The sequence below is a fragment of the Xenopus tropicalis genome, chromosome 7 (genome assembly GCF_000004195.4).
Source record: "Xenopus tropicalis strain Nigerian chromosome 7, UCB_Xtro_10.0, whole genome shotgun sequence".
NCBI lineage: Eukaryota > Metazoa > Chordata > Amphibia > Anura > Pipidae > Xenopus > Xenopus tropicalis.
In genome coordinates, this window is record NC_030683.2 from 20,260,779 (window position 1) to 20,283,003 (window position 22,225).

The 22,225-nt window shown below is 38.3% G+C and overlaps 1 protein-coding gene and 1 long non-coding RNA gene across 2 annotated transcripts; both read left to right on the forward strand.

Annotated features, from left to right (window-relative positions):
• Positions 1 to 1,611: 1,611 nt before the first annotated feature.
• Positions 1,612 to 5,427, forward strand: acrbp.1 (acrosin-binding protein, gene 1). The gene is made up of 4 exons (XM_031906158.1): positions 1,612 to 2,409; positions 2,884 to 2,978; positions 3,615 to 3,678; positions 4,454 to 5,427. Exons 1-4 carry the CDS (start codon positions 2,190 to 2,192, stop codon positions 5,335 to 5,337), a joined length of 1,263 nt encoding a protein of 420 aa, XP_031762018.1. The 5' UTR covers positions 1,612 to 2,189; the 3' UTR covers positions 5,338 to 5,427.
• Positions 5,428 to 7,087: 1,660 nt separating this feature from the next.
• Positions 7,088 to 20,306, forward strand: acrbp.3. The gene is made up of 5 exons (XR_208774.4): positions 7,088 to 8,281; positions 12,800 to 12,991; positions 17,932 to 17,989; positions 18,966 to 19,029; positions 19,719 to 20,306. It is a non-coding gene; the product is annotated as an acrosin-binding protein, gene 3 (long non-coding RNA).
• Positions 20,307 to 22,225: the final 1,919 nt, after the last annotated feature.

Consider the following 22,225-nt stretch of genomic DNA (forward strand, 5'->3'; position numbering starts at 1 on the left):
TGTTTTAGACTTAATTCTACTAGATAGTCACAAATGGTATTTTTCACAATTGAGGGGAACCCTCAGTGTATTAAATAGCTAATGTTATCTTTATTTTATAGTGCTTTCCTATGCAGGTATGAAACTTGTTATCCAGAATGCTTGGGACCTGGGGTTTTCTGGATTAGGGGGTCTTTTTTTTAATAACGGAATTGGTAAGCCTACAAAAAAATCATTTAAACATAACCAAATAGGACTGTTTTGCCCCCAATAAGGGGTAATTATATCTTAGTTGGGATCAAGTACAGGTACTGTTTTATTATTACAGAGAAAAGGGAATCATTTAACCATTAAATAAACCCAATAGGGCTGTTCTGCCCCCAATAAGGGGTAATTATATCTTAGTTGGGATCAAGTACAGGTACTGTTTTATTATTACAGAGATAAAGGAAATTATTTTTAAAAATCAGAGTGATTTGCTTATAATGGAGTCTATGGGAGATGTTCTTCCTGTAATTCGGAACTTTCTGGATAATGGGTTTTGAGTCCCATCCCTGTATTTCCCAGGGCTCCTTTGTGGCTTATTCAGACAATAGTAAAATTCTCCAATTTTACCATACTGCACCGGTCTAGAAAGCCTTTGGAAATACTAAAAAGATGGCTGTGTGGTGCTAGGTAAAGCTGGCAATAGACAGACAGATTTTGTCACCACCCTGCAAACGATCTTATTGGCTAACTGATCTTCTAACTGATTATTCAACCATCAATGGTTAACCACATGTAAGACTTGTTGTATCTGTCATGCTGGCTGCAATATCACACATATATTAACCAATGCTATCTGTTCCTTTGTTTACTTTTAAATTTAATGCAACCCTTCAAAATGAAGACATACACAGCGAACATCTATTTAACGATGATTATCTAATCATCCTATCTGCTGACAAATTTTTATTGTTTCACAACCGTAACAATCGTAAATTTTTGTACGATTTTATCTTTTCTTCTTTGACTTGTGGTCACCATTCATATGTGGGGCTTTATGTGGATGTTATACAATGCTGGGACAGAAAGAAATATAGAGGTAGGATGTACCATTTACAGTTCTACTTTAACCATCAGTATTAAGTTTATTAAGTCTATGTAACAGCAGCCTTTTTGCACAGAGTGTTTGAGTCTCAGCACTGTGATGTCATAATGCTTTCACTGCTGAGTGATGTCATCCTATTTAAGTGCAGAGAGTGAAGCTCAGCATTGTGATGTCATAATGCTTTCACTGCTCTGTCAAATGCAGAGTGTTTAAAGCTCAGACAAGTGTTGGAATGGCTCGTGGAAACACCTTTCGGTGTTTTCTGCAAGGTAATGGAATTTTTGCTTTTATTAATAATTTTAAGGTGCCGGATATAAGAATTTTTCTTTGCATGTAACCCTCTTGGTCAAACTTGTGTATTAAGATGGCTAATGGAAATACCTTTGAGGTATTTGTGATACTAATATCTACAGTTAGTACTAGTGGTTGTATATATAGTTTATGTATGTGAGTGCATAGATTGGTAAGTATAGGCTGTGTGTGCTGGGTTTACTTGGATGGGTTGAACTTGATGGACTATGTAACTGTGTTTATGACATTTGTTTATTTCTTTTTTTTAAAGATTTTAAAAGAGCCGCATCATTAGCAATGCAGCTTTCTTTTATAAACTACATTCCAAAAACCATTCAATTTTCGCTATTATTATTTGACCTGTGTTTTGGTATTATTGGCTTAACACTTAGATTTTATTTTTTCACTTCTGGTCAATATATTTTGAGACAATTCGAAAATGTGACAGTTTTCATAAGACAAGTCAAAAAATTTTGAATTTTTGAGACTTGTCTGCGAAAAAAGTTTTTTAGTTAATACCAGACATTTGTGGTAATAAGTTTATTAATTTTTTTTTTTTTTTTTTAATGAGAAATGTTTTAGTTTTAGTAAATCTGCCCCTTAATGCACAACATTTCTAGCTTCTTCAGTTAGGCTTTAGTTCTCCTTTAGGGGTCCTTTTTATCTTTAATTACCCTATACTTTTGAACTAATAAAATAAGTATGCCTTTTTAACTATTTTCCTTCTCTATAAAGATGATTTCTGTAACCCTGAGCATGTTTAATTCAGTATTGCTACATTTGGATCTTCCTCTAACATATTTTCTTTTTGCCTTTTACAGCTATCTTCATGCTTTTTATTATTTTATTATTATCAATCACGACATGTGCATTTTCTACACCACTGCCTGGTTCTCCACTAAATGAACAGGAATATGAGAAATTCTTCAGCCTGCTGATATCAGAATCCAGCGCAGAAACTCTTTGTACGCTGAGATATCTTCATGGATGTGGTGATCGTACAATCCGGCGATTCGATGCTTATGAAAACCACGGCGTTACACCAGCTGGTGAGTGTGGAAATATATACAGAGCTGATGGTTATTATGGGGATTCACACTGTTAGTTACTGGACAGTATATGTACCTTTATGTACATTATGGGGCCTATTTATTATGCTGTGTTAAAATACAGCAACAAATATTCGGCACATATTACCACACTTCACTGTGTAATAAACATTTTACACAGTACAGTTTTACTGAAGATTTAACAATAGAAAAGCTGAAGCTTTTTTTTTTTTTAGATTTAAAGTGGGTGGCCTAGTTGTCAATACAGTAAGCCTGTTACTACTCCACTATACTCTACAATACTCTACTATTTTATTATAATAATTTTATTTGTTTGAATATTAGAAAAGAGAAAATAGATAGGGCATGAGGAAAAGTGTAAGAAAATGAGTGGGGACAGATAATAGAGGGAAGGAAACTAACACAGACATATGAGAGAAGACAAACTATTTACTATTGATCTTTTATTTTCAGGTCCTATTTGCACTAATTTGGAAAGCTTCAGTCACTTTGACTCTTTCTGTGACTTTGCTAAATTTCGCTGCGCTCACAGACTCTTCTTTGCAAAGGTAAGAAAACTGGTTACAATCCAAATTATATGAGTTAGGGAATGGAAGGGCACAAAGAATTCTAGTACATGGTACAGTATGGGAATGATGGGAAATACTTTGGTAAAGAATGAAGGAGAGTGAAGTATGAGACGATTATATTGGGAGCAATAGAAAAAAATAGCAAAGAATGCTGGTAATTAGAGAAATAAGGCATATTAGTACTAAACTACACTTCTCATTCAACACATGTATGCCATGCACTGCCATCACTGCTTTGATTATTTTAAGAGAAATTGGCAATACAGCCCCAGACCTTCAGTTCAGGGGAGGTAACAGACACATAAGCAGAGGCCTATAATTAAGTGCTCCTCAAAGGTCTGTCTTTTTTTTAGATGTTTTCTTCTAAATAAACTACTTTTTAACTCCCTCACTTCTGTCTGGTCTGGTTCTGTGCCAGCCTGCTACTTTGGAAGAATCAAGTCTTTTTTAAGATAAAATAAAAAATCCGCTTTAAGCATGTTGAATGTTCAAAGGAAAGGCCTTTCCCAAAGTTATAAATCCCATTTGATCACTAGGTGCACCATTGTTCTTTTCTAAATCAATTCATTGCCCCTTGATTTTTTTTTCAATTTGTTTTTTCAATTTCTCCTACAGAGAATTCCATGTGAAGATGATAAAGTGACAACTACCCAGGCATCAGATGCTACGCCTAAGCAAGGTAAATACTTTTTTTAAATAATTTTCTTGATATTTAACAGGCAAAGGAAATATAAAAAATAGGAACTGAATGAAAAATTCAATTAGGAAACCTGGCTTGCCTCAGAAATGAAGCAATATACTAGGGAGGATCCGAATCCAGGATTCCGTTTGGTATTCGCAGTAGATTTGGCCTTTTTCAGCAGGATTCAGATTGGGCCGTATCCTAGTGCCTGCCCGAACCAAATCCTTTAAATCACGTGACTTTTGGTTACATGAACACGCCCTCTTCTATTTATCCCTTCTGTAGCCTAATTTCCATATGCAAACTAGGATTCAGATTCAGTTAGTAATTCGGATGAACCCAAGAATAATGAATTTGGCGCATCCCTACAAAATAATTTCTAGTCTTTTATCTTCTGTGCTCTCTTTCTGTGTTGTTAGCCTAGCACAGGCAGAGAGAGACTAATCCTTCTGCTATGCACATTGCTACTGCTTAGGTGAGGCAATAACTGACAGGTGAAGTCCCCAAATACAAAGGGTAGTCTGAGAAGCGTAATAGGCAAATAGAGAGGTGGAAGTTTCAGTGCTTGGGGCTGCTGTATATGGCTGTCTTATATAATCACCCTAACTGTTTCACAACAATACTTAGTCATAAGAAACAAATTAGAACTTATTGCATCAGTATGCAAAAGAATTTGAATAGTCTTTGTAGATGTCTGTGTGTAGCCTGCCAGGACAAGGGGGTGCAATAAACCATTATAATCTATTATGTATTGTTGTGTCTCTCTCTGCAGAAGTTATATCTGTTACCTCGTCACTTCCGACCGAGACACCTAAAATCACAGAGAATGGTTCTTCAGAGAAAGAAGAAAGGAAATTACATAGCGCAGAACAAAAGCCTATGAAGGCTATGTACAAATCTGATGAATCTGTAAAGGTAAATGCTCCTCACCTGGCAAAGCCAAAGGAGAAACCTTTACTTTCAAAACTGCAAGCTTACTTAGAGGCACACCCAACAACAAGAAAGAAACCTGTTAAAGAACAAAATGAAGAGGAAGTACTGAAAATACCTTATGCTTCACAAGAAAGCTCAGAGGAGGAGGATGATGATATTCGGTCCTTTGCTGGGCCGAAGGCTGATATTTCCAAAGCGGAAAATAATAATCAGCACAAACCAGTTGCCAATAAACAAAAACAAAAGGGATCAAGAGCAATCCCAAAGAAGAAGGAACTTGTACTTTCAAAAGCACAAGCTTATGAAATGGCACAGCCTACAACAGGGAAGAAACCTGTTAAAGAGCAAAATAAAGAAGAAGTGTTAAAAAAACCTTATGCTTCTCAAGAAAGCTCAGAGGAAGAGGATGATGATATTCGGTCCTTTGTTGGCCCGAAGGCTGATGTTTCCAAATTGAGACAGGAAAATAATCAGCACAAAGCAGTTGCCAATAAACAAAAACAAAAGGGATCAAGAGCAATACCAAAAATGAACAAACTTGTACTTTCAAAACTACAAGCTTATGAAATGGCAAAGCCTACAGCTATAAATAAATCTATTACTGAACAAAATAAAGAAGAAGTGTTAAACAAACCTTATGCTTCTCAAGAAAGCTCAGAGGAGGAGGATAATGATATTCGGTCCTTTGTTGGGCTGAAGTCTTATGTCCCCCCTGCGACATGAAAATAATGAGCACAAACCAGCTGACGATATACAAAAAAAAAGTGATCAAGAAAAATTCAAGTTACTGAAGATTCAACAAGAAAGGATAAAAAAAAAAACATGGCAAGAAAAAAGTTGTTTACAAAACTTCAAGTCTCTCAGGGAATACTCACTTGCACTTCATGCAGTCATGATCTGGCTTTAAAAAGTGCAAGTGAAATGCCCACAAGCAAAGATGGTTTGGGAGATGGCCTTCCAGGAAATGAATGCATGTCACGGCCTGGCTCTGCCCCCTAAACCACAAATTGCCCTGCAATGAATGGATACCTACCGACCAAACACCTGATATGTACAGACGTCATAACAAGGACTATTGTTAACCTGCTGATCTGGTTGTACAGAATGTATATTGAATGTGCTTATTTTCTTTTGTAAAAAATAAAAAATAAAAAACTTTTTCAAATGAAAAAAAGTGCAAGTGAGTATTGCCTTTTTGGTGCCTTTCAATTTTAGATATATAAATTCTATTTCATTTTGACTAATATTAGAAGTGAATATTATTCCAATGTTAATGGAATTGATAAAGTTAAGAAATTCAATTAAATGGGTGGTTTACCTTTTCAATTGGTCTTTATTATTTATTTATTGAAAAATATTTTTTTTCTTCTTCTGACTCTTTCCAAATTTAAAATGGGGGTCACTGACCCCAAAAACTATTGCTCTGTGAGGCTACAATTTTCTGGTTATTGTCACTTTTTATAACTTAATTTTCTGTTCAGGTCCTCTCCTATTCATATACCATTCAAACCACACCATATTTCATTCAAACCACTCCCTGGTTGCTACGGTAATTTGGACCCTAGCAACCAGATAGCTGCTGAAGCTCCAAACTGGAAAACTACAAATGGTAAAAAATGAAGACCAATTGCAAATTGTGTCAAAATATTACTCTCTACATCATGTTAAAAGTTAACTCTAATTGTACAACCCGTCAAATGCCCTTCCAAATTATAAGAATATGAAATGCATTATAGAGGACTATGATGACTTTCCCAGTACCCTTAAAATGCAATTTCATTGCATTGTAAATAAAATTTATTCTCAAATATGAAGTAATTAATATAAATGTTATACTATTTAAATGAAACTGTTTCTGTGTACATGGAACATATATATCATTCTCTGGAAAAGAACAAGAATACGGAAAACCCTAGATACCAGAGAGCTGCTGAATTTCCAAACTTGGGACCTACTGAAAAGAAAGTTAAATAATTAAAAAACTACAAAAACAATTGCAAAATTTCTAAAAATCTACTGTAAACTGAAATATGCCATTATCTCTGACCTATTTATTATGCAGTAATATCTGGCATGAATAGTCCGGACAATATAGAGATTTGTGGATAATGCCAACTTGTTCACATGTCTAGAGCTGTTGAGCTAATCCTGCCTAGAAGTATAAAACTGCTTCAAACAGAGAACCACTCTGATTATGTTCACGCCAATTGATATTTTGGGGTTTCGATCCCCTATAAAGAGGTTGTTCACCTTTAGATTACATTTTAGTAGAAAATAGAAATTGCTATTCTGAGAGTTTAAAATTGGCCTTTATTTTTTATTATTTGCAGTTTTGAATTATTTTGCTTCTTCTTTAGAAGCTCTGCAGGTTGTAATTTTAGCAGATATCTGGTTGCTAGGAACCAATTTAACCTAGCAACAAGGCAGTGGTTTGAAAGAGAAAAATATGAATAGAGGAGGGCCTAAATAGAAAGATAAGTAATACAATGCCCCCAATTTCATAGCTGTAAGGAGTCAGAAGAGGAAGGTAAATAACTCAAAAACTATAAAAAAGGTAAATAAAAATGCGGCCCAACTGAAAAGTTGCTAAGGTAAGGCCATTCCGTAACATACTAAACATTAAAGCAGACTGGTAGGACAGACAAGACTGTGACACAGCTTAATGGGAGCAGTGACACACAGGGAGGGTCCCAGGCTGTGAGCAGAGGGACATGGGGGAGGCACTTGGGCTGCTATTGCAGAGTGTCTGACTGCCAGACTTTCAGCAGAGCAAGTGAGGGAAAAGGGAGGTGCTGGGGATGATTTTTGGGTATTTAGGAAAAACTGGATCTGAATGCTAAAAACTGTTCTAAAAACTGCAGTAACTCTTTCGCAAAAATAGGCTGTAAAAATAAAAACCGTTTCCAATACAATTAGTTAGCCAAAAACGTGAACGGATGTCTAATAGTGATGTGCGGGCCGACCCGACACCCACGGGTGAGGTAGGTTCAGGCTGACCACGGCACTTCACTTGCGGGTCGTGGGTGGGTTCAGCTTGAGCTTTTGTGCTCGCTCTCCCCACCCGCAAACTAACACTGCTGGCTGCCTCTTCTGGCTTCTGAATTTATAGGTGTGTTACCGCCCGCCCCTTTTATGACATCATTGCGGGGTGGGTGCGGGTCTATAAGTACAGGGCACAAGACACATCGGGTAGGGTTCTGGTTGAGTTTTTCTAGACTAGCACATCACTAATGTCTAAGGTAAACTGCAAACTGAAAAGTCATGATCCGCATGCAGGGCCACCTTAAGGGAGGACAATTGTCCCAGGCCCCTTGGGTTTTTGTGTTAGGGGGGCCCGGCTGTGCTGCACTTGATTAGCTGGCCCCCCTGCTGTCAGTGAGCTGCAGACTTGGGAAGGGGGGTGGGGCCTACATCCTTACTCTAACAGCTTTCCCTGCTGCTCATTTGTCACTAACGTGTAAGCAGTTAAAGCTGCATGGGGATTGGATGGGCTGAAAGGGAAGTCAAACTTCCCCCATCCAATCCCTGGGTGGCTCTACCGGGACTTAATCTTCAGTTACAAACCAGCAATACAAATAGGTGTGAGGGGAAGAAACATGTGGGCACCTGAGCACCCTCCTTTCTCAAGTCTGCAGCTCCCTAACGGCAGGGGGGGCTGGATAATCAAGTAAGTGCAGCACTGCAGGGTCCCCCTTATGTATACATGGATGTCTATGAATAAATGCACCCCAGCGGTCTGTTGCCAGTGAGGCAAATAAAACTGGAATCATTTGCCTTTAAATGTGTAATGTGCAGCAATTTATTTTGATTTTTGTCATATATAAAGATATATGAAGAAATTGGAAGAAGTGCTGTCACCCTATAACAGTGATCCCCAACCAATGTCTCGGGGGCAACATATTGCTCACCAACCCCTTGGATGTTGCTCTCAGTGCCCCCAAACCAGGGAGTTATTTTTGAATTCCTGACTTGGGGGCAAGTTTTGGTTGAATAAAAACAAGATTTCCTACCAAATAAAGCCCCCTGTAAGCTGATAGGGTGCATAGAGGCCCCTAATAGCCAATCACAGCCCTTATTTGGCTCCTCCATGAACTTTTATGGTGCTTGTGTTGCTCTCCAAGTCTTTTTACATTTGACTGTGGCTCACGAGTAAGATAACGGATAATGCCCGGGGGAGGGGCTAGAGACCAAAAACATCACTTGTGCCAAAATCAATCAGTATAAATAGACAGGTAGCACAAGGGAGCCCTTGCCCAGACAGTTTATTTGCTTGTAGTTCCAGTTTTGTTTTTATTATATCCCCAACTGCATGTCCACAGTCACATATATGTTAATTTTCAATCACAGACTTCTGTAATCCAGCCAATCTGTTTTCATAACTATGCTGTGTAACCTTGGGACATTTATTATTTTATGTGGTTGTGAAAAAAACAAAAAAAAAGCCAAACTTCAATAAAAAAGTTGAAATAGGTGGGGGGGGGGGGCCCTGATATTTTTGTTGTACAGTGCCATGTGATTTGTGACGGTAGCCCTGCCCATGTGTTCTGGCTATTACCTTAGACATCTGTTCACTTCAGCTTTTATAAAATACATTTTTGGCTGCTCAGATTTTTTTTGGGTGCTCAGGAAACCAAACAATTATGTCCAGTATAGTCCAGCATATCCCATTTTCTCTATGTGTCTGTCTATCTATCTATCTATCTATCTATTTATCTATCACTATACACACACAGAAAATATACACAAAAAATTGTAAAATGTCACTTCTGAGTGTAACGTCACTTCTGAATGTGTAATATAAAGCTCCACTGCTCTCAGGCTAGGTGGGAGCCAGACAAAAAAAAAGCTGCTGCAGGAAGAATCTAATGTTTCTTTGTTTAGTTATATTGCTTCTGTCAATAGATGGTTCCTGCATTAGTAACTAAGCTTCTAAAGTTGTGTGTCAAATTTTCCTTAAAAGAGACTAAACATTGGGGGCAATTTACAATGAAGGACACAGTGTGCAAAGTACATCAAAGACCACAATTGGCCATTTTCTTGCCTTTTGCAATCTGCATTGTATGAATTTCCACTGGCCTCTCTGCTACGTTTCAGAGCATGGAGACCAGGGGCTGGCCCCTTGAATAGAGCACTGCATGCATTAGACAGCACTCTATCCAATTGGGATGGGAGGCATGCAATGCTACATTTAGAAACCTGCAAGGCAGGGGCCTAACTATACAGAAAGCAGAACTCGTGATCAGGGCTGCCAGCAGAAACTTTGGGGCCCCATACAAGTTATTGATATGGGGCCCCCAATGAACACAAACATACAGTGCCAACATGTTTGCCACACCCTTTGTGTGTACAATATAAACAGCTGATGTTACTAGAAAATAAGCAGTTCATGAGTTTAATTAATGTGCTAATTAATTGTCAGTTTATTAACAGTCAGTGAAGTTTAATCTCCTTCCTGCCCCTGCTCTGTGCTTTCATTGCTTGATATGAAAGTTATATGTGCCTTTTTTTTTGGTAAGGTAAACTGTGTAAGTTTACGGAGCCAATAACTAGTCAGTAGTAGTTACACAAAGTAAAATAATAAATGTGCTAATAAGTCAGTCTTTTAATTGGGTCTGGGGGGAGAGTGAAGTAAGCTTCTTTAAAAGTTATGTAAGTTTTTAATTATGGAAATTACGTAAGTGTAGGGGCCCAATTATATTGATGGGGGGCGATAACCAGTCATTTCACTGCTGAAAGTGCATGCAGGAGACTAACAAAATTTAACAAATAGCTCCCAAAATAAACAGCTAATGTTTCACTATAATAAACAGCTCATATAAATAAAAATAAATTAAAATGAACGATTTATTTACTAATAAGTCAGTCAGTTCATTGGGGGTCAGTGGAATTTAATTTCAGTTTTTTAGTTCATTGGTGGTGAGTGGAGTTTGCCCTTGTCACGCTATATAGATTTTCTTTTTCTTCAGTATGCAAGTTTCTAGGCAAGCTACATCAGTTTCTTAAGCAAAGAATTGGCTGGATTTGGCCCGAATTCCGAACTGAATCCAGGATTCAGTGCATCCCTACATGTAACCCTCTTCTATTTTAAGAGCTGCTTTTGGTCCTGCCTTATAAGTCTACAGCTATAGGAATTTTTCCCATTATATATATTGAATTCATCTGATAGACTGCAACCTTGTTGGTACAAAGACCTGAACTTCCTAGAAGTTACTGTACTGCTGCTTTGGTTTTACGCCTTTTAAAGGAGAAGGAAAGGCCAAGTCACTTGGGGGTGCCAAAATGTTAGGCACCCCCAAGTGACTTCAATAGCCTACCTTTTACCCCGGGCTGGTGTCCCTGTTCAGAGAGAACAGTACCAGCCTGGGGTACCTGTATCAATGAGCTTCCTCCTTCCTGTAGCGCCGCGCACGCATGCGCAGTAGAGTGAAATGCCGAACTTTAACAGAGAAGTCGGCTTTTCACTCTACTGCGCATGTGCCTATGTGTAAGTCTTAGCGAAACGCAGGCGGAAGGAGGAAGCGCATCGCTCCAGGTACCCCGGGCTGGTGCTGTTTTCTCCGTACAGGGGCACCAGCCCGGGGTACGGGGTAAGCAATTAAAGTCACTTGGGGGTGCTTAACATTTTAGCACCCCCAAGTGACTTAGCCTTTCCTTCTCCTTTAAAGCACTGTGTACACTTGTCCATATGTTAATAAATTATGTTTATTTTATTATATTCTAAATATTTTATTCATTATCTATTTGTTGCAAATTGTGCTGGGATTTTATTTCTATTTGGTGTTTTAAGTAGAGATGCAACAAATTCCAGATTGGTCTGGAATATGGTTGAACCCGAGCCATATTTAGCAGGATTCAGCTGACTCCAAGAGCCTGGCCAAACTGAATCAGAACCCTATGTAAGTCAAAAATGTTGCCGCACACACGCACAGGCTTTTCCTGCTTGCATGTCGGCAATACATACACAAGGATTTGGTTATTCAGCTGAAGCCAGAAAAGAAGGGTTCGGTGCATGCCTAGTTTTATAGGGTTTATGTACATTCCATCAGGAGAAAGCACTTTTGATGGAAAGTACCAGTACCTTTCCCCTCTACTTTTCTTCTGGTTCTAGTGGGAAATTCAATTTGTACAATTTTTCAGACCATTTACCCACTCTATGTTTATACATCTTTACTACTTCAAAGCCTCCAATCCATCCCTTTTACATTTTACAGTATATTTAGAGTAAAAAATCTGAACCATAATTCCTATCATCCATGACATTTGGCTGTTACTAAATAACATTGTTGACAAATACCTTTGTAGTGTCATTGTGCCTTCTTTAAAGACTAATAATATAAAAAAGAAGTGTTTTTTTACATTTAAGATTTGTAACTAGGCCCCTATAAATATACTGTTTCTTGGCTAAAAATATGATAGAGGTTTCATTCTATTGTCTATAGGGATCCATGTTTATATTCCTGTGTAAAGAGACCTAACCCTTCATTCTATAGAGCTCATCTGTAGACAATGACCTTTTTGCCCTATACCACTTGTATAGATATCCTCAATGCTAGACAACAGTTTACAAAATTGCAGTAAAGCATAGTTCTGAGTGTTACTAAAGAAGAAGGTTTAAGGGCAATGACCCATGGGGAGATTAGTCACCTGCAGTTAATGTTAAAGTGCTGCTTTTACCGTTGTATAAACTACATTCAATTTTCACTATTATTTGACCTGTGTTTTGGTATTATTGGGTTAACACTTAGATTTAATTTTTTCACTTCTAGCCAATATATTTATTATGCTTGATACTTTTGCGACAATTCGAAAAAAGTCACAATTTTCATAAGACAAGTCAAAAAATTCGGAATTTTCAAGACAAAAACGTTTCTTAGTTAATACCAGACATTCGTGAGACATTAATGAGTTTATTCAATTTGTTTTTTTTTTAATTAGAAATGTTAGAGTTTTAGTAAATCTGCCCCTTAATGTACAACATTTCTAGCTTCTTCAGTTAGGCTTCAGTTCTCCTTTAGGGGTCTATTTTATCTTTAATTACCCTATACTTTTGAACTAATAAAATAAGTATGCCTTTTTAACTATTTTCCTTCTCTATAAAGATGATTTCTGTAACCCTGAGCATGTTTAATTCAGTATTGCTACATTTGGATCTTCCTCTAATTTATTTTCTTTTTGCCTTTTACAGCTATCCTCATGCTTTTTATTATTATATTATTTAAACTATCAATCACAACATGTGCATTTTCTACACCACTGCCTGGTTCTCCACTAAATAAACAGGAACATGAGAAATTCTTCAGCCTTCTGATATCAGAATCACCGGATTGTACAATCCGGCGATTCGATGCTTATGAAAACCACGGCGTTACACCAGCTGGTGAGTGTGGAAATATATACAGAGCTGATGGTTATTATGGGGATTCCCACTGTTAGTTACTGGACAGTATACGTACCTTTATGTACAATATGGGGCCTATTTATTATGCTGTGTTAAAAAACAGTGACAACAATTCGGCACATATTACCACACTTCACTGTGTAATAAACATTTTACACAGCATAATAAATAGGCCCCTACATGTAAAGTTTTACTGAAGATTTAACAATAGAAAAGCTGAAAATGTTTTTTTTTTAGATTTAAAGAGGGTGGCCTAGCCTAAGTGCTCTAGTTGTCAATAAACAAAATGTCACTCTAAGCCTGTTACTACTCTAGATATTGTGACACTTCACCCTGCCTGATGTACACAAAGTGCTCACACTCTAAAGCAAGGATTTTGCCACAGATGTCTCAGCTTTGTGTTTGCTAGTGTCCCTATTAAATAAATGCTAACTGTGCCTTAAATCAATAGTGATATGATTTCCAGGCTACTAAAACTATTTTATTATAATCATTTTATTTGTTTGAATGAATATTAGAAAAGAGAAAATAGATAGGGCATGAGGAAAAGTGTAAGAAAATGAGTGGGGACAGATAATAGAGGGAAGGAAACTTTACCACAGACAAATTAACCCTTTAAGTGCCAAGGGACGTAGATTCTACGTCCTAGGTACCAAGGGACCAAAGTGCCATGGGACGTAGAATCTACGTCCAATGGCACTGTCGGGTTTACAAGCGCTGCGCTCGCTTTTAAAGCAGCGCAGCGCTTGTAAACCCCTCAGATCCCCCTAGGCAACGAGCAAACATAGACATTTTTTTTTTTTTTTCAATTTTTTCTTCTATCCTTGTCATTATTACACTTTTGTACACATACACACTTATTTACAACTTTCCCAAGCACACACAGACACTTACACACACACTTACACTTTTTTTTTTTTTTTTCTTTCTTTCTTTTCTTTTCTTTCTTTCTTTGCTTTCTTTGGCAGTCTTTTTTTTTTACTAAAACTTTATTTCTGATCTTGCTCTATAATTATCTGATTTATTTGGTTGCATTTTAGTGTTTTTTTGGCATTTTCATAATTGATTTCTGTTTTTGAATTATTCTATTGCACTGTAACTTTTTTATTGCTATTGGGTGCTGAATTTGCAGTGACGTTGGTGGATCCAGGGCTTTGACCACCGATTTCATTGCAATTATTGTTCTTCTGTTGGTTTAGGTGGTTTTATTGGATTTTACTGATTTTATGGTGTTTTATCTTTGCATTGTTCTTTGTGTGTTTAGTGCCCCCAAAAAGGTTGCTTTTGCAGTGACATTGGTGGATCCAGGGCTCTTACCGATTTCATTGCAACTATTGTTCTTTGATTGCTTTTAGTGGTTTTATTCCATTTTAACTTCATTTGATTTCAGTTGTTCTAGAAAGGTCCAGAGGTGCTAAGATTGTTCTGGTAGTTTCTATTGCCAAGGGTTAGGCTGATGCCACACGTGGCGTAGGGCTGATTTTTTCAGCAAGTGGAAAAACGCTTGCCGAAAATTCAGCCCTATGCTTGCTACTTGTGCCTGCACCCGAATGAATGGGATACGCTCGGGTGCAGGCACATGTAGCCGATATACGCATGAAAACGCGAGACTTTGCATTCTCACGCGTTTTCATGCGTATATCGGCTACATGTGCCTGCACCCGAGCGTATTCCATTCATTCGGGTGCAGGCAAAAAAAAAAGGGGTGCATAGAGTGCAGCCCCAATATTATGCATTTTCAGGTTTGGTGGCCATGTACTTATGCGCAACCAGACATAGGTATCGTTTTATTCAGGGGAACTTGCAGATTGATGGTTAGTAAGTTTTTGGTAGTTGCCATGGAGATTTTGGGGAGAAATCTAGGTTTTTTTATCTGGTTTTTCCTTGATTTCTGACCAAAATCTAGGGTTGTATCTGGTTTTTCCTTGATTTCTGACCAAAGCGCTGACTTCTGCAAGGGACTGCGGCCACAATTTTCCATGTAGAAAGAGAAGAATGGTGTCTCTGAATAGCTGAAGGTGTGCACTTTTCGTAAATATATAGATTGTGGGGGTTATCTCACAGGTAGGGGGGGTTAACACTGAAAAACTGCAGGTAGTGCACATAGAGCGCAGCCCCCAAAATTTCAACTGAAATTGCCCTTATGCATTGCCCCTGTTTTGGGGCATTTGGTGGCCACGTCTTTATGTGCACCCATACATATGGGGTATCGTTTTATTCAGGGGAACTTGCAAATTGAGGTTTAGTAAGTTTTTGGTAGTTGCCATGGAGATTTTGGGGAGAAATCTAGGTTTTTTATCTGGTTTTTCCTTGATTTCTGACCAAAGCGCTGACTTCTGCAAGGGACTGGGGCCACAATTTTTCATGTAGAAAGAGGAGAGTGGCGTCTCTGAATAGCTGAAGGTGTGCACTTTTCAGAAATATATAGTTTGCGGGGGTTATTTCACAGGTATGGGGGTGTTTAGACTAAATAACTGCAGATAGAGCACAGCCCCCCCTTATGCATTGCCCCGGTTTGGGGGCATTTGGTGGCCACGTCTTTATGTGTACCCATACATATGGGGTATCGTTTTATTCAGGGGAACTTGCAGATTGAGGTTTAGTAAGTTTTTGGTAGTTGCCATGGAGATTTTGGGGAGAAATCTAGGTTTTTATCTGGTTTTTCCTTGATTTCTGACCAAAGCGCTGACTTCTGCAAGGGACTGCGGCCACAATTGTCCATGTAGAAAGAGAAGAGTGGTGTCTCTGAATAGTTGAAGGTGTGCACTTTTCGGAAATATATAGATTGTGGGGGTTATCTCACAGGTAGGGGGGGTTATCAATGAAAAACTGCAGGTAGTGCACATAGAGCGCAGCCCCCAAAATTTCAACTGAAATTGCCCTTATGCATTGCCCCTGTTTTGGGGCATTTGGTGGCCACGTCTTTATGTGCACCCATACATATGGGGTATCGTTTTATTCAGGGGAACTTGCAGATTGAGGTTTAGTAAGTTTTGGTAGTTGCCATGGAGATTTTGGGGAGAAATCTAGGTTTTTATCTGGTTTTTCCTTGATTTCTGACCAAAGCGCTGACTTCTGCAAGGGACTGCGGCCACAATTGTCCATGTAGAAAGAGAAGAGTGGTGTCTCTGAATAGCTGAAGGTGTGCACTTTTCGGAAATATATAGATTGTGGGGGTTATCTCACAGGTAGGGGGGGTTATCAATGAAAAACTGCAGGTAGTGCACATAGAGCGCAGCCCCCAAAATTTCAACTGAAATTGCCCTTATGCATTGCCCCTGTTTTGGGGCATTTGGTGGCCACGTCTTTATGTGTACCCATACATATGGGGTATCGTTTTATTCAGGGGAACTTGCAGATTGAGGTTTAGTAAGTTTTTGGTAGTTGCCATGGAGATTTTGGGGAGAAATCCTAGGTTTTTATCTGGTTTTTCCTTGATTTCTGACCAAAATCTAGGGTTGTATCTGGTTTTTCCTTGATTTCTGACCAAAGCGCTGACTTCTGCAAGGGACTGCGGCCACAATTTTCCATGTAGAAAGAGAAGAATGGTGTCTCTGAATAGCTGAAGGTGTGCACTTTTCGTAAATATATAGATTGTGGGGGTTATCTCACAGGTAGGGGGGGTTATCACTGAAAAACTGCAGGTAGTGCACATAGAGCGCAGCCTCCAAAATTTCAACTGAAATTGCCCTTATGCATTGCCCCTGTTTTGGGGCATTTGGTGGCCACGTCTTTATGTGCACCCATACATATGGGGTATCGTTTTATTCAGGGGAACTTGCAGATTGATGGTTAGTAAGTTTTTGGTAGTTGCCATGGAGATTTTGGGGAGAAATCTAGGTTTGTATCTAGTTTTTCCTTGATTTCTGACCAAAGCGCTGACTTCTGCAAGGGACTGCGGCCACAATTTTCCATGTAGAAAGAGAAGAGTGGTGTCTCTGAATAGCTGAAGGTGTGCACTTTTCAGAAATATATAGTTTGTGGGGGTTATCTCACAGGTAGGGGGGGTTAACACTGAAAAACTGCAGGAAGTGCACATAGAGCGCAGCCCCCACATTTTTAGCTGTAATTGCCCTTGTGCATTGCCCCTGCTTTGGAGTGTTTGGTGCCCATGTCTTTATGTGCACCCATACATATGGGGCATCATTTTATTCAGGAGAAGTTTGTCTTTCAAATATGCCTTTGTTAGAAAATTTTTATGAGATTTTTTTTTGTCAAATCCACATTTGATCATGCGTCCAAGTTTACGTTTTAGAAAAAAAAAAAAATGTCATAAAAAGTTCCAAATTTCACAATGCACAAAAGGTATTTGGCTTTTGAGTGAAAACTACATTGCACCTAGAAACCTGAAGGTCTGTAGTTTCTAAAGATACCAAACATGAGGGGATATTTTAGATTTACATATAAGTTATGCTGCATTAACTGTTACAAGCGCTTTTCTGCTTTGTACTGGTGTGATATTGTACTAAGTATTGCTTTAGTTTGGGGGTTACTTCTGGACAGGAACTGTGGGGTACCACCACATATTTGGTATCGTTGGAATTGGGAGTATCAGGGCTTTTACAAACAATAAAAAAAAGTGAGTAAAATTAACTTTTCTATGGAAAAAAACCTCAAAATATACAGAAATTTTTCATAATTTTTTTTTTTTTTTACATATTTCACCCAAAATACACATCATATCTCCAGAAAAGTTATAAAATTTGGTATGTATGTTGAAGCCCAATTAGTGACGAAAAAAACGATATATAATTTCCCTAGTTTCGTGGAGGTTTTCCTACCAAAAAACATTGTTAAAGTGAATGAGTACAAAATGCTTAAAAAACGTCTGGCACTGGGGGGAACCGAAATGACGAATTCGGCTGGCACTTAAAGGGTTAAAGAAGACAAGCTATTTACTATTGATCTTTTATTTTCAGGTCCTATTTGCCCTAATTTGCTAAATTTCGCTGCGCTCAAAGACTCTTCTATGCAAAGGTAAGAAAACTGGTTACAATGCTAATTATATGAGTTAGGGAATGGAAGGCCACAAAGAATTCTAGTACACGGTAGTATAGGAATGATGGGAAATACTTTGGTAAAGAATGATGGAGAGTGAAGTATGAGACGATTATATTGGGAGCAATTGAAAAAAATAGCAAAGAATGCTGGTAATTAGAGAAATAAGGCATATTAGTACTAAACTACCCTTTTCATTCAACACATGTATGCCATGCACTGCCATCACTGCTTTGACTATTTTTAATAAGAGAAATTGGCAATACAGCAGATGGTGTCTGCAATACAATTTTTTTTGTTGAAGACAGCTCAATACATCTAGGCAAAACTAACACAGACCATAGGATTTCATTTAAAAATACAACTCTGCCACAAAGCTGCATGTAGAGGGAAAGTTTGCCGAGTCTTTCAAAGTAGTACATTCATGATAATTAGAATTCATTCCATGAGATGAAGCTTATTTTTAATTTCATAGTAGTTTCCCCCAAATTACAGTTATCTACAATGGTAAATCTTTTTTTTTTTAAAATAATGAATAACTAAAGAAAATCCAGATCATACAATAAATAAGGTTGATTTACCAATAAAGGTGAGGATCTGGGTGCTCAAGCCCCAGACCTTCAGCTCAGGGGAGGTAACAGACACATAGGCAGAGGCCTATAATTAAGTGCCCCTCAAACACGTAAGGCCTGTCTTTTTTGGGATGTTTTCTTCTAAATAAACAACGTTTTAACTCCCTCACTTCTGTCTGGTCTGGTTCCGTGCCAGCCTGCTACTTTGGAAGAATAAAGTTCTCAAGATAAAATGAAAAATCTACTTTTAGCATGTTGAATGTTCAAAGGATAGGCCTTTCCCAAAGTTATAAATCAAATTTGATCACTAGGTGCACCATTGTTCTTTTCTAAATCAATTCATTGCCCCTTGATTTTTTTTCAATTTGCTTTTTCAATTTCAGAGGATTCCATGTGAAGATCATAAAGTGACAACTACCCAGGCATCAGACGCTATGCCTAAACAAGGTAAATACTTTTTGAAATGATTTTCTTGTTATTTAACAGGTAAAGGAAATATAAAAAATAGGAACTGAATGAAAAATTCAATTAGGAAACCTGGCTTGCCTCAGAAATGAAGCAATATACTAGGGAGGCACCGAATCCAGGATTCCGTTTGGTATTCGCAGTAGATTTGGCCTTTTTCAGCAGGATTCAGATTGGGCCGAACCAAATCCTTTAAATCACGTGACTTTTGGTTAAATGAACACACCCTCTTCTATTTTAAGAATGAATCTGGCGCATCCCTACAAAATACCTTTCTAGTCTTTTATCTTCTGTCCTCTCTTTCTGTGTTGTTAGCCTAGCACAGGCAGAGAGAGACTAATCCTTCTGCTATGCACATTGCTACTGCTTAGGTGAGGCAATAACTGACAGGTGAAGTCCCCAAATACAAAGGGTAGTCTGAGAAGCGTAATAGGCAAATAGAGAGGTGGAACTTTCAGTACTTTGGGCTGCTGTATATGGCTGTCTTATATAATCACCCTAACTGTTTCACAACAATACTTAGTCATAAGAAAAAAATTAGAACTTATTGCATTCAGTATGCAAAAGAATTTGAATAATACTGATGGCTTTGTAGATGTCTGTGTGTAGCCAAGAACAAGGGGGTGCAATGTACCGTTATAATCTATAATGTATTGTGTCTTTCTCTGCAGAAGTTCAATCTGTTACCTCGTCACTTCCGGCTGAGACACATAAATGAGAATGGTTCTTCAGAGACAGAAGATAGGAAATTACATAGCGCAGCACAAAAGCCTATGAAGGCTATGTACAAATTTGATGAATTTGTAAAGGTAAATGCTCCTCACCTGGCAAAGCCAAAGGAGAAACCTTTACTTTCAAAACTGCAAGCTTACTTAGAGGCACACCCAACAACAAGGAAGAAACCTATTAAAGAACAAAATGAAGAGGAAGTGTTAAACAAACCTTATGCTTCACAAGAAAGCTCAGAGGAGGATAATGATATCCAATCCTTTGCTGGGCTGAAGTTTTATGTCACCCCTGCGACATGAATATAATATTTCTGGACTTTTTTAAAAATCTGCACCTGGCTTACGCCTCTGAGGATGTCAAAGATGGGTGGGATATAGGTGGTGACATCATCAAAGGGGGTGTTTTGTTAACAGTGAAGTCACAAGAAGAAGAGATTAAGGGGGCAAAGAAAGGAGAGCATGCCCATGGGGTGTAACATTGAATATTAAATAAATATCAAATTAAAATCGTGCAACCAGTGCATTTCATTAGTTACTAGCCTAACTTCATCTGGGTTACAATAACAATTTTTGATAATCACTTTGATACAATAAAACACTTTTTCCTGTGCAAAAGAGCTTGGTGCACTCTCTCTTCCCCCTTACTGTGTAGAAGTATATAGACGTTAGGGTTCAGCACCAAATAGGTCATCCAGGACAAGCTGGAATGCAATGTGCGATATTACGTTCCCAATGCACATGCGCATTTGCCCTTGCGTCCCATTTATGGAACACGATGCGCAGGTATACGTATCTCACACATTAGATTTAGCCTTCCACAGTGGGACGTATAGCGCTATGGATCACTAAGTATTTTACAGTAAAGTTCCACCAAAGTAGATTAAGTTGAAAGATCCTTAAGTGGAGGAATTGACCGTATAGGATATTGGTAGGACATCATACTAAAAGTTAACTCAAGGTGTACAACCCCTTTAATCAAAAGTGCCCTTCCAAATTATAAGAATATCATCTATGAAATGCATATAGAAGACTATGATGACTTTCCCAGTACCTTCAAAGTAGGTATGCAAAGCTTGGGGTGAACCCAGTCCCCATTGCCAATTCATAGCACTGTAAATAAAATGTATTCTCAAATATGAAGTAATTAATATAAATGTTATACTATTTAAAAGAAACTGTTTCTGTGTACATGGAACATATATATCATTCTCTGGAAAAGAACAAGAAGAATAGGGAAAACCCTAGATACCAGAGAGCTGCTGAATTTCCAAACTTGGGGCCTACTGGACAGAAAGTTAAATAATTAAAAAACCACAAAAACAATTGCAAAATGTCTAAAGAACTACTGTAAACTGAAATATGCCATAAAATATGACCCATTTAATATTCAGTAATATCTGACATGGATAATCTGGAAACTATAGAGATTTGTGGATAATGCCAACTTGTTCACATGTCTAGAGCTGTTGAGCTAATCCTGCCTAGAAGTATAAAACTGCTTCAAACAGAGAACCACTCTGATTATGTTCACGCCGATTGATATTTTGGGGTTTCGATCCCCTATAAAGAGGTTGTTCACCTTTAGATTACATTTTAGTAGAAAGTAGAAAATGCTATTCTGAGACAGTTTAAAATTCGTCTTTATTTTTTATTATTTGCAGTTTTGAATTATTTTGCTTCTTCTTTAGAAGCTCTGCAGGTTGTAATTTCAGCAGCTATCTGGTTGCTAGGACCCAATGTAACCTAGCAACAAGGCAGTGGTTTGAAAGAGAAAAATATGAATAGAGGAGGGCCTAAATAGAAAGATAAGTAATACAATGCCCCCAATTTCACAGCTGTAAGGAGTCAGAAGAGGAAGGTAAATAACTCAAAAACTATAAAAAGGTAAATAAAAATGCGGCCCAACTGAAAAGTTGCTAAGGTAAGGCCATTCCGTAACATACTAAACATTAAAGCAGACTGGTAGGACAGACAAGACTGTGACACAGCTTAATGGGAGCAGTGACACACAGGGAGGGTCCCAGGCTGTGAGCAGAGGGACATGGGGGAGGGACTTGGGCTGCTATTGCAGAGTGTCTGACTTTCAGCAGAGGAAGTGAGGGAAAGGGGAGGAAATAGGCTGTAAAAATAAAAAATGTTTCCGTTAGCCAAAAATGTGTCTAATAGTGACCGACCCAACACCCATGGGTGAGGTGGGTTCAGGCTGACCTTGAAACTTCACTTGCAGGTTGTGGGTGGGTTCAGGTTGAGTTCTTGCGCTCGCTCTCCCCGCTAACACTGCCGGCTGCCTCTTCCGGCTTCTGAATTTATAGGCGTGCAGCAGCCCGCCCCTTTTATGACATAAGAAGACAGATCGGGAAGGGTTCTATTTGAGTTTTTCTCGACCCGCACATCACTGCAAACTGAACAGACGTGATCTGTGTGCAGGACCACCTTAGGGGGGGGGACTT